Raw genomic sequence first — 13,913 nt, forward strand, 5'->3', positions numbered from 1 at the left:
GTCGTATCTACCTGGCATTGCCTGGTAGTATTTTTTTTTTTTTTTTTTTTTTTTTAACAAATGGAAGCAACTGTGTATTATTAAATATAGTTATACCAATATATTTCCTCTTAAGATGGTGTCTATATGAAAATCATTCCAATCTGGTCAAAGTATTTTCTGGAAGGAATTAAATCAAATTTCATTCTTAAGCTGCTGCAATGATCCACCTAAAATATCTGACAAGCCAGAATGAAATATTGATTTTGTAGGGAGAAAGATATTGATGATAAAAATCAAAACTGGCCGATTATACTTTATAGACTAGAATTGAAGAACCTGCATATGATAACTTCATGACAAGATTAAGACATTTTTATTAAAGAGATAAACCAAGCGAGTAAACCATGAGTTGTCTCCTCCTGCGATCACTACTACTTGAATAACATGAATAATCATTTATCACATATTTGTTGGATGGAGAAAGATTAATGCCTATATTTATATATTTAAGAATAAAAGCAAAAAAATTTTTCTTAATTTTCAGTGCGTTTTTTCAGTCACCTGGGAGAACAAATCGGTTCTAATACTTTTTATTTCATATAAATAACCATTAATCATAAATTTTTCTGAATTTTGAATTAAATTAAATTTTAAAAAATGAATAAAAAGAATTAGTTATTTGTAAACAATTGCAATTATTGGCTATTTTAGGAGTATAACTGGGATGATTTTATTTTTTTAAATCTGGTTCAGGCAGTTTTCTGTTATGGGTTGATAATTTTATGCAGATTTTGTGAAAAACTAATGAATGAATTTTGAGAAAATCAGAAAGAATAGCAGAATCAAAAACCATCAGGCCAATAGACAATGACAAAAACATGCCCTTTCTGATGAATATTGAGGAAGAATTTCCCCGTTTATGGTTTAAATAGAACTTATCTTTTATAAACTTTTATAAAATATACACCTACAAAATGAAATTGATGTAGGAAGCAAATCCATACAAAACCTGATGGTGACTCTGGTCTGTTAAGTCGTGACAATCTTTTTATTTTTACACTTTGTTCAGCTGTTTTCAAATTATTCTTTAAATGTTTGTCTTTTCTTGGATGAATTCGTGCAACAGTAGGAAATATTGAAATTTTAATTCTTGTGTATTAAACAACACACACGAATATCTTTTTGTTGAATCTATTGTTATATCTATGCTGGTCTTCTGCATATCGTTTGTACATTACTTTTTGTTATCAACAAATATTTTAAAATTAGCATAGATGGAAACTAGATGAGAAGCAATTCTATTTTCGGCTCATGAAAAAAATTATAAAGTAGAGCAAGATTTTTCTCTATATCATTGATCAGAATATTTTTCGTAACAAAAGCTACGTCCAAAAAATCTGTTACATCATTCATTTTTGCCATGCATTCATTTGTATCCTGAAAATTAAAAAAAAAAAAGTGTTTTTCAATCCTAATCATCAATTTCATTATTTAGTCTGGATCAATATTTTATTTTTAATTTTCAAGAGAAATATGTCAAGACATTTACTCTCTCATTAACATGTGCTTCCACTACCACCCATAACACTTGAGATAATTTACACAAGATGCTTTTGTTATTTGATAGAAAATTTACCTGAAACTCTTATTTATACAAGTTATTTATTTTTGTTTTAAAACTCTACAATTATGTAAGCACCTAAAATATCTCTTTCAAACAATCATAAGAATACTTTTATTTACTTGTAGATAATTTTTCTTCTTAAAGATCATTTTCAATTACTTTTTTCTTTTCGCATTTTATCGTTCTGCAAACAAAATGTTAACTTTTTCTAGTTCATATTTTGCCGATTGTTTATTTAACCTGATTAACTCATGATAAAATGTCAGTTTGAGCTTTTTAAGAAAAAATAGAAGTATAGGTGACTTCATTGCAGAAAAGCAATTACCTTTTTGGTTTTGCAAGCACTTTTTTTTTTTCTTAAGAAAATGTCTGGATAATTATTTCATCTTGTCATGTATTTTTAACCACAAGTTTCAAATTCTGCCTAAAAATAGTGAAATTGATGCACAGTTATGATAAAAATGAATATTTCAGTTTCGGATCTTGATTTCAAGATTTTAAAATATCTTTTTCAAAACTTAAAATATTTTTTTGTGTGTAACAATGAACTGTTCAAAATCTAATGTTAATGTTCTCTTGAATCAGTTTAATATATTTTTTTTAGTTTTATTTTTAAATTGCTCTGTCGTTTGAAGAAATTAACATGATGAACATTGTGCTCATCAATAATGAGCAATGACTAATAAAAATCATAATTTCCATTTTTAAAGTATAATTCTTAAAGAAACTAAAATCTGGTACAAGGAACACTAAGAATTTTTTTGAATTAACACCATTTTTTATTATTTATTATGACCATATTTTTGTTCATTTTTTTATTTATGGTATTGTTTATTTTTTTTATTTTTTGTTTTATAATTGTTACCATTTTTTTTCTCTCCATCTTTTTATTTCTTTCCATTTTTTTATATTTATTAAGATTGAATAAAATATCAAGTGGTCAAAATAACAGAAATTCAAATCCCCCTTTTTTTTTTTTTTTGTCAATATTTTGTTTGTCTAACCCTGATTTGTGATTTAATTTATTAAATTTCAGTTTCAAAATGAATTTTTGATAAATATTCTGTTTAATATTTTGATGAAAACCTTTATTTGCTGTTCATATTGTTTTTAAGATTAAATGTTTAAATTTTATAAAATGTCTCCATTTTTATATTTTTGTGATTTTCAAGATTATTTTAGTTTGTTTAAATACTGAGACAAATCGTAACTGCAGACGTGCGCAAATGTACGCACACATAATTAACCTCCACTCCAAGTAAAAAAACTTGACCTACCCTCCCCGTTGATCGAAATAGCTTCGTTACATAACCAAACTCCTTTTTATTTCAGCAATTGCGTTAAGTGTAAAAAAGCTCGTCATCGGAGAGACCTTTTGCCTCGTCATCACAGACGGATCTGGTACTTGATCATATTTTATTTTTCTTTCGCAGACAGTGCAGTTTTTCCCTTCCCTAATTTAGTTATGCTTTGTGCTTGGCCATTCTTCAAACCTCAAAACACTCCTAATCTCACCCCCACTGACTTTTGTGGAGGAGGCAGGGCGGGTGAAACGCATGTGTATGCCACCCTCATCACCAACACCACCAGCACTGCCTCTATGTAACTCTGTTTAGTCTTAAGAATTTCAACTGTTTAATGTGCTTGTCTTGTAGATTTTCTATGTTAATCATTTTTAGAACTGTCTTCTTGGATGTGCAATCTTGGTTGTGTTTTCTGCTAGTCCGAGGTGGTTGTTGTTGTTGTGTTTGTATTGTTGGGATGCAGTCTTTTTAGAAAATTTTAATTGTATACTTAAAAAAAATTTTTAAAAATAAATAAAAAGACAGTAAATTAAAATTAGTTTTATTATTTTAAGATGAACTTGTTTGAATTTCTGAATTTTTGAGATGATGATTGGTAATTCATATTATTTGGATTATTCGGACTACTGTTCTCATCTTATTCGTATGTTTCAGTCGATGTAACCTTTGACATTCTTCAGGTGCATCTTATCTAATTCAGGAATCTTTCTGTTGAAATCAGGAACAGAACCTTTTAACCCATTACCTGCCAGCATCCCATTAATGGGACGCTAAAAAATATCTACATTTGCATGTAAAAGTTTCCCTTAATTTTGAGTGAAATAAAGGGTTCTGTTAGAAATTCTGTGCAGATTCGCAAGTTTGACAAGATGCGCCTGAAATAAGATCATAAATTATATCGACTGAAACGTTATATGAATAATACTTAAGATAAGAACAGTAGTTTGAGGAATTTTAAGATGAATTTGTGTTGGATTTGTTTACCATAATCTCCTCTTGCTTGTTATTTTCACATTTCAACCAATGTGTAACCTCTGATCGTAAGGTGCGTCTTTTCAAACTTGTGAACTTAATGTTTCGAAAAATATTTTTTTTTAGAAAAGGATTGATAGTTTACATTAATCAGACTACTATTCGCAGCGTGTTTATTATTTTCGCTTCGGAACCAGTCTTGGGAATTGATTTTGACAGAAAGATTTCTGACTTTGACAAGATGCGTTTAAAGAAGGTCGGAGGTTACATGAATTAAATCTTAAAATAACCAATTGCAATTATATTTAAGTTATTTCTGTTAAAACCTGTTTAAAAAAAAAAAAATTTACTAAATATCTTGGAAGTTTTTGCATATTGAGAGTAAAAGTCTATCAATTCAGTTATAAAAATGAAAAACCAAGTATAAACTTTTTTCTTTTTTATAATAAACAAAGAATTTTGTAAAAATTAATCTTCAATGAGAAAAATCATATCTTAAATAAGCTTTCATCTTTATTAAAAATTATGAAAATCTGGCTTTTATCATGGATGTTGTAAATATCAATTTTCACTATTTCTCTTTAATATGAGCCCAGTTCTATAGTATCCCTTATTGTTCGAAGAATTTATCTATTATATAAAGGGCAAATGTCTAATTTGTATGTTCACCTAAAACTTGCAAAACACACAACAAACACCCACAAAGTTGGTATTTTTTAACTGATTTTTTTTTTTTTCGGTTATTTCCTTTATGGCGACTTGTGTATGTATCCATAGAGAGGAATGGACTGGGTGAAGATGGGGGAAGGAGAGAGAGAGAGAGAGATAGAAGTTTTAATAGAAATATGTTACACTTTTGCACTAGGCAATGCTGAGTATCTCTGCTAGTTTAATAATAAAATTAATATACATTGTTTGGGTCACACTATTTAATTTTTTAAATGAATTGTGGCAAAGTATGTTCTATTGCCAATAACATGGTACAACAATAACAAATGAAAATTGGCTAGTCATAAACAAAGTTTGATTTGTCAACTTAAATGTTATTTGGGTCTGACTTTAAAAATCCGACTAGATAACTTTATATATAAATTGATAATAGGTTTTTATTCAATTCATATATTTTACACATAGAAAACGTAGGCATTGAATTAGGACTACGTACACGACTGTCTCATTGCTCAGAGAATTTGATTGGAAGAAATGAAATAATTTGAGGTTTTTCCTAAAATATTGTGAAAAATTCAGAATGCAAAGACAAAAAGAATACAATTTTATGAAATCCATGATTAATAGAAAATGATCTCTTTAATGAAGAGGGGGGAGCTTTCATCTAAAAATAAATATTTTAATTATGAAATATTGCCAGCTTAAAACCAATTTAAGTTCTCAAAGTATTTCATTGAAATAAAAAAAATAAGGGACCACCCACTAAAGATAATAGGATTATTTAAAATTACTTTGAAGGTTGGAAACAAATTAATTCTTTATCACTGGTAAAATCAGTTCATTCTGTTTAAAAGAAAATACTTAAAAATAAAAATGGCTATATTTTTCAAAAAACATATTTTATAAAATATTTATTACGTTTTATAAAATTTGTTTTCTTTACTTTCCTAAACAGGTTAATTGCATTTTGCTTTTATATATATATATATATATATATATATATATATATATGTACTAGATGATGTACCCGGCGTTGCTTGGTATTAAACATAACATTAAATTCCTTCAAAATGAAATGAAGTAAAAATAAATTGAAAGAAATAAAAACATATGCATGCAGGTATTGTTTTTTTTTTTTTTTTTTTTCGAAACAGTTCACTTGTAAGTAAAAAAAAAAAGAAAAAACTCGAGCTGAGATTGAAACCAAAACCTAGACAGTGAGTAAAGTACGATAACATTAGACCAGCTTGCCACGATCTCTTAAAGTGGTTTCAAACTTAATTATTCTGAACAATTTGCACATCCATATTCATGAAACCGTTGACAAACAAATAAAAATCTGGTGACACCACCCCCAACCCCCACCAGTACCAAATTTTCAATTTTGACCCCTTAGCAATCCTTTTTTTTTTCCCCCCCCCAAATGAAAACTTTGCACGTGTTTGAATACCGTGTATACAATTTCAAATCTGTAGATCAAAAATTCGTTGAGTATATAGGTTGAGAAGTGTACTCACACATTCTCACTTTTATGTTTGACAGCCTTTTAAATTATGGAAATAAAAACAAATTCAAATAACTAATATTGCAAAAATAATTTTTTTTTTTTTATCATGATTTTAAATTTAATTTGAAAGAAATAATCTTTTAGTGCCATTTAAGTTTTTCTGATTTTTCAGTTTGTTGGAATGTTATTCTGTTAATTTTTTTTTTTTTTTTTTTCTAGTTATTGCGATAGTGATCATCTCAAAGTTCTGTATACTTTTTATTGATTTATTTTAGGATTTTCCAACTTTTATTGTTAGAAGGGAGTGACCTCAGATTACATTTTAATTTTTTGTTAATAATTATAGTTATGTAAATATTAATGTTGGGACGATTAATCGGGAATCGGAAGATTTGGAGGAATCGAAAAATTTTATGCCTATTCTTTTTTTTTTTTTTTTTTTTTTTTTTAACTAAAATTTTCCACTGCTGGTAATAATGATAAAATAGTAAATATTTATAAAGCTAATATCGATAGATCATCCCTCACAAGTGTATTTTGACGTTTAGTAAAATATCTTCATTTTGAATATGTGTTTTGACAAAAATCAGAGGAAATAACAATCTTATAGTTCAATAATTAGAGATTTATAAAGAATCGGAATCGGTAACTGTATCGGAATCGGGAATTTAGCACGGAATCAGTAATTGTATCAGAATCAGGAAAAATATTGGAATTGTCCCATCACTAGTAAATATAGTAATACATTATAAGAAATAGTTTTGTTGTTTTACACGTCACTTTGACAAACTATTTCCAGTTTGAAAGTAGTTTGTCTTTTGGGTTATTTCCCCTGTATGATGAAGACTAATGTTTATTTCTTTGTATATAAATACAATCTGTTTCATCACACAAATGGTATCGGATAATAAAATCCTTTTTCTAACTCCTGGGCAAAACCAGTAGTGAGAGGAAGCGAGAAAGCAAATAACAAATCCAACAACCCTTACCACCTGAAATGAATTCTGAAATAAATTTTTCATTCTAAATAAAAAGTCAACAATCAATGTTTTCTTTTCGACTAGAGCTAACCACAAAAAATTAAGACTAAATATTTGGATTAATAAATATATAACCATTTCATTTTTAAGGTGGGTTTTTATTACAAACAAATGTGTTTGTTTGTTCTTTAAATGACAAACCAGTTTTATTAGTGTGAAAACCTCCATAGTATTGGTGTAATCCTATCTAAATAAGTCATATCAAAAGTCCTTAGATGCTCAAGTTACATTTTAAATAGACATTTTAGTGATGGTGTGATTAATTCTAAGTTAATATTTGTCAGTTTGTGCAAAAGAAGAAGAAGAAAAAAAAGCTAACTTAAAAAAAAAAAAGAAATTGAATAAGGAAATAATCTTTTGTTTGTTGTATTCATTATTTTGAACAATACAGTTAGTAAATGTTATTTTGCATAGTTTCATTTCCCCTCATCTATGTGTTTGTGTTAAGATCAGAAATGAAAAATGAAATTACTTGAAAAATTTTAAGATTTTTATATGAATATTAATGCAAACATTGGCTGAGTATTTTTTTTTTCTAGTTTTCATTTTTAATAGTGCAAACTAATTAGCTAATATTGTTTTACTAAAGTTAATCACAAATTAAAACTAAATATTTGGATTAATTAATAATTAACAAATTAATTTTAAAGATGTGTTTTTATTATTAACAAGTTTTTTTGTTTGTTTTTTTAATGACAAGCCAAATGGATACCAAATGAGGGCAGGATGATAATCTGATAAGATCAATGGTTGATATTGTTTGCGTAATAATAGATTAAATGAATTAATCAGAATGACAGATTTAAATCAATTTGCTTTCTGTAATTTATTGAATGAAAACAAAAAAAAATGTAATTAGGCCACATTGGTTTTTTTTTTTTTTTTTTTTTTTTTAATGGTTAAATAACAAATCCTGAAATTAATTAGTTAACTGCCATGATTTCTGTATTTGGATTATTCGGACTACTATTCTCATCTTGATTGTTTCTCCAAGTGTTGCTTGTCAAATTGTGAAATCTATACAGAACGTCAAACTGAACGTTTTCTTTAATTAGTATTTTGTCAAGCATAGTTTAAGGTTTGTTTTACAAAATACATTGGTACAAAAAAGTGGTCAAAAAACAAATAAATCCTATCAAAGGCAAGATATGTTACTCTTCTGGAAAAGATTTTAGTGGTTTTACTCACTTTAAAAGGTTTATTTGGTTCGAAAAACAAATAGTATCAAGCATTACTTGAGAACAAGAAAAAGGACAGAATTGACACGTAAATATTCAAAGTCTTGATAATGACTTAATAAAATACATCACAATACTGTTTGGAACCCACCCAATAAAAGCCACGATAACATTTTAATAGGAAAGCTTGTGTGTGTATATATATATTTTAGATTGTAAAATTTGTTTCTTTTGCTTGACTTCTATTTGTAATGTTATGAAAGATTTTTGGAATCGTTTAAAGTATAATACAAAATAAAACATTTTAAATCGTTTTAGAAAGGATCGTATATCAAATATTTGTTTCAATTCTTGGAATTGATAAAATGAACACATAATGTGTTCATTTTATTTATCTTAACCTACTTTATAATAGCTCTATTTGATCTAAATAATCAACTATTGAGCTGATGTTAATAACCATAGTATTTGTGGTATTAAAATGCCTGTATTTTGGCTTGACCTATATTTATTCTATGTGAGATTCTATCGTAGAATTATGCTCTACTAAAGTCAGAATTCTGATTTTTACTTTTAATATATACAAGAGAGGCAATTCTAGAGTTGTGAAGGTTTTGAAATTGTGGAATTTTGAGATTAGGGCACAGTATTCATTTAATTTTCCAACATATGCATCACAAATGCAAACTATGCATAGGAATTAGTTCATCATACATGATGGAAGAATGTTGTTACCAAAAGTTGCACACAGTTTCTAACATTATTCTATGTTATTTGTGTGTCTTTTAGGTTGCTTGGATATTGTTTTCCTTCTCACAACTTTGTACCATTAATTATGCACCCAAATGTGAAATTGATTCTTTTTGAAAGTGCTTGTGAGAAAATGAATGCCATATAGAAGTGAAAAGCTCTGAAATGTTTATCTTGTTTAGGTATGTTTTTAGTTTAGGAAAAAAACCCAAAAAAACAATGAAGTTAAGACAAGTCGTTAGAAATGTATTTGCATCAAATAAGCCTTTTAATGGTTATTGTTTAATTCCCAAACTTAGTGATTGATTTCTTCTTTATAATTCCATTGTGTTTTTCATTAAAGCTTTCTACTTATGCATTTTAATGCTTTGCCAATTTAAAATGAACAAAAAACAAACTTGTGTGTTCTAACATCCTGTGGCTTTTTTTACAAATTGCAAACAAATTGTTTGAAGCAAATTTCACTGAACATTTCTCTTTTTCGTTTTTTTTTTTAAATTTTTTTTTGTTTGTTTGTTTGTTTAAATTCTTGCTTTTCTTTTCCAAACCGACAAAAATGGCAATGCTGATTAATCTAAAAACTGCATTTGTCTCGAGTCACCCCCCCCCCCCTCCGTGATAAAAAATATTTAAATTGCCTTTTTATCTAGTTGAGCTCAGGTCAGATAGTTTGAATTAGAAAAGAGTTAGTTTGCAAAGTCGGTTAAATTAAACTAGAGATAATCCAAAATTAGTCTCTTTCTACCCACAATATATAACTATCTTTAATTTGGTTAAATAGTATTACGATGTAGTGATATTTCCTGTAGTTTATGATAGATTATTTCAATCCATAGTTTTATTGCCTTTGACTGTTAATGCATGGAGAGAGTTAGATAGTGGGGGTGTTAGACACTGTATAGAATAACACCAGGAGGGGAAATTGAGATAAAGTGATAAAGACTTGGTAAGAGGATGGTCACTTGGTGAGTTAATTGCAAATTATTCTTAATTACAACATTTTGACATCATAAATTTTATTTATTAATACTTTCATCAAATATATATTATAAGCCTGAACTGAAAGCATATTTTCGTACAAGGACTAAGTTCTACCTATTTATTGAGCATTATTTAAGAAAATATTGTGACAGATATATTATCACAAAATATATTATGTGATGATATAAGTATATAATGTATTGATCTATTCAGAGGCACTTCTGATTGAAGTGTGAAACTGCAGTAAAGTACATCTATATATGTGTAAAACTGCTATCTTTGTAAAGTTAAGTATGTTTATATATTTGTATACACAGAATTCATTCTTAAACTACGAGGGTTGTTCCTAAAGTAAAGCCTCCTATTTTTTAACTAAAAAAAAAAAAAAAGTTGAAAGAGCTGCAAAGACAGGAGTGGTATCATTAAAACAAGCAACCTTTTGCGCTACAAAATTTATTTTTCTACATAGTCACCACCATTCTTGATGCACTTTTGCCAGCCTCTTTTTATCTCTCTGCTATAAAAAGTCTAGAGTGTTCTTCATCACTCACATCTGTCGCCAGTCAAATTGACGAACCCATCTCCTAACCTGCATTGGCTTCATAAAAGTTCAACAGGTGCTGGTGAATGTTGATTGGTTCAATTTTTTCTGCATTGATTAATTCAAGGACGCGTATCTATTTCTGACGCATGTCCATGACAGGAGTTGATTCCTTAACCTCACAGCATCAATATCTGCAATAAATGTTGTATTAAGACCAAAGTAAATGTATGTTGTATTGTGTTTTGTTTTTATCTAAATCATTTCTTATGTATTCTTTAATTAACAGGGCGTATGCAAATGTACATAGTGTGTTGTGTGTGTGTGTACGTGGCACTAAATAAATGTCTGTAGTGTTCTTATTATAACGGACCATATGTATGTACATTGTAGTATATAAGGAACTGTTGTCCTCACTAAATGTCTGTCTTAACGGCCCATGACTCGGCTAGTCTTGATAGATACATGCATGTCAGAACATATAATACACGTAACATGACGACATACCTGTTTCTGCTTCTGGGAGCTTCTTCAACCATCTTGGGCAGCCGGACCTGTTTTAAAGAAGATACTCCGCAAGACATAGACGAAGATGTTGTAGGATTTTATATATTTTATTCACTCTCAGGTATTCGTCACAGCAGGAGGGAGAGATCGATGGACTCTCAGCTTGTGAAATTTTCTATGTCTTCATTCTGAGGGAGATCCGTTTAGTCCATCCAGTTTCACAGCATCTCTAACCCAATTCAACACTATGCTTGTGCAAACCGTGACACGTCACGTCCATCCCCGTTCGGATACTTTCCAGTGAAAACTGACGGGTCACAGAATTCGATAAAGTTTGACAACCTGTCAAAACATGACGATTAAAATCTCTGTTGTCCACTCATTATTAGACAGATAGATAATTATATAGATATATAAAAAGATAGATAAATAGATAATTAGCTACTTCTACACGGCTATTATCTAACACACAGAGATGAAACTTTCAGGTCATGAATGCATAAGTTCAGTCAGAACAATGTAATTTGCAATACCCTCTGATTCATTCAGGTGGAATAAAAATAGGCATCGTAACATTTTAACATGGACCTGACGTTGTGCATGGAGGTCTCGCAAAGAAACAAAGGAAAGAAATTCAACTCTGCTTTTTTAAAGTTGAAATAAAAGGCATTTATTCATGGTACTTTCCAAACAACACATTGCATATTGGTTTTACAAGTCTCTTCGTTCGCTATTTCATTAACAAAACTCTGCCGTGTCGAACACATGCCTTTTCTCCTCCCATGTCGACGCTTCTGCTCAAGTCCAGTCGCCGTCATGTGGGCTTTTTAAATCTTTGCTTTTCTTTTCGCTGCTATGTCTGCAGCTCTCTGCACGGCACACTGTCATTTGACCATTTTTTTTTTTTTTTTTGTTCAAAGTTCAGATTGCATCTTGTTCTAAAAGTTCCTTTCACATTCACATATGCTTCCAAATTGCTCTCATCGCCCACATATATATATTTATTTGGGAATATGTAAAGTCCCATGCCTATGCTGATAAACCAGACATAATAGACCAGTTGGAAGACAACCTTCAATGCGTTATTGCAAAAATACAGCCTAATTTAATGTGTAGAGTTTGTTAAAACCTGGGCTCTAGATTACATTATATACACAAGGGCTATATTCCCGAAATTGTATTTAAATTATAAATGCTAAAAATTAATCTTCGGAATAAACTACATATTTAAATAATAAAAATATTTTTTTGTGATTTATTTTAAAGTCTGACACCCTTTTTAACAAAAAAATAAATAAATAAATAAATAATAATTACTTATATATATATATATATATATATATATATATATATATATATATATATATATATATATATATACACACACATATGAGTGATAGGATAAAAAAAATAAATCTGCCGAAAAAAAAATGAAAAAAACTCACTGTGATACTTTCTCCACTTTTTAATTTCTCGTTTCACTCTTGAAAAAACCTTTGCTACATGAAGTAAAAAATGTTGAAGCCACTTTGAGATGCCCTCCCTCCCCGATATATATATATATATATATATATATATATATATATAAAAGAGGAATAAACACAGGGATTTATTGCTGCATAGTGTCATGCTCTTACGGATCCCTTTTTGACATTAATCTACTGACTGATAAGATTGTTGTAATTTCCTCTGCCTTCCAGATCTCATACGTGCTTTGAATCTAGCAGTATCAATTTAACTAATCAAATTATCACTGTATCACCTATTGTGTGAGCAGATACATGTCTCTCGCTTTCTCTTGAGGTAACATCACTTGGAGAAGGTGCACCATTCTTCGTAAAAGCCAGTGTTAGGCTTAGTAATACAGGAAATATTGTGTTGACAATACTATTTGATTTTGAATATTTAGTCAGTGTTTACTTGTAGGGAAAAGTATTTTCGTGCCAGGTTGTACAGAGACCTTAGACACTCAATAGTGTTTAGAAGGCATTCAAGTTCTCTTTTTTCTTTTTCTTTTTTCTTTTTTTTTTTTTTTTTTTTTTTTTTCATTTTTCTTAAACTTTTTCTTCTAGGGGGTGGGACATCCAACCAGATGTCTGACATTTACCCTTATTTTAGTGAGTCCAACCAAGAGATCTTTTCAGGATTCTAGCCGTCCCTTTCAGTGCAATCGTTTGTATTTCACTTGCACTTGGTTCACCGGGTATGCTTGATATGTACTTTTTAAAGTTCTTTTTCATAAGCCCAGTTGCTCCTATAATGACTGGTATAATTGAAACGTCTTTTAATTTCCAATTTCGTTTCATGTGTGTGTCTGTGCGCATTAAAATAGAAAATATCAAGAGACAATAAATATATTAAAAAAAAAAAAAACACAAGTAATTTTCAATCTTAGGTGTCTGCTTTGGTATAAATGGGTGTGTGAGGAGTGGAGTAAGTAAGAAGATTAATCAAATTAACCTCTCAGATCAAAGCAGCTCCAGGATTTATGTCTCCTTAGACAGTGATGATTGTCTAATGTGTATTTGTGATGGATGGCATATGGAGTTCGGAAGAGTAAACTGGCTTCCATTGCCTTGAAATTAAAATATATGTATATATAACAGCTATATTCCAAGTTCCAAGATGTTATTCATCTTACTATTTATTTATTTCCATATGTCAAAACGTTCACTCTTGACAGTATCTGTTTCGTAGCGCAGGAACGATCATATAATTGTTAATTTTGAATATTTCCAACACAGGCACCTCAGAAAAGTAAGAACATTTTAACCTTATATATATATATATATATATATATATATATATATATATATATATATATATATATATATATATATAATATAATTAGTGCAAAA

At 29.1% G+C, this 13,913-nt stretch overlaps 1 protein-coding gene across 9 annotated transcripts in view; it reads left to right on the top strand.

Moving 5' to 3' along the window:
• Positions 1-13,913, top strand: part of LOC145252501 (rab11 family-interacting protein 4A-like) — a 302,623-nt gene that overhangs the window by 166,325 nt on the left and 122,385 nt on the right. For 6 of the 9 annotated variants that reach the window (XM_080111998.1, XM_080111997.1, XM_080111999.1 and 3 more), the window contains one exon: positions 2,939-3,007. The exons of the other annotated variants lie outside the window; for them this stretch is intronic. In XM_080111998.1, coding sequence (XP_079968124.1) covers positions 2,939-3,007 — 69 coding nt within the window. The remainder of the gene's footprint in view (positions 1-2,938; positions 3,008-13,913) is intronic. 9 annotated transcript variants of the gene reach the window in all.

Source organism: Euprymna scolopes, chromosome 29 (assembly GCF_053919585.1).
Source record: "Euprymna scolopes isolate OS-2025 chromosome 29, ASM5391958v1, whole genome shotgun sequence".
NCBI classification, from domain to species: Eukaryota; Metazoa; Mollusca; class Cephalopoda; order Sepiida; family Sepiolidae; genus Euprymna; species Euprymna scolopes.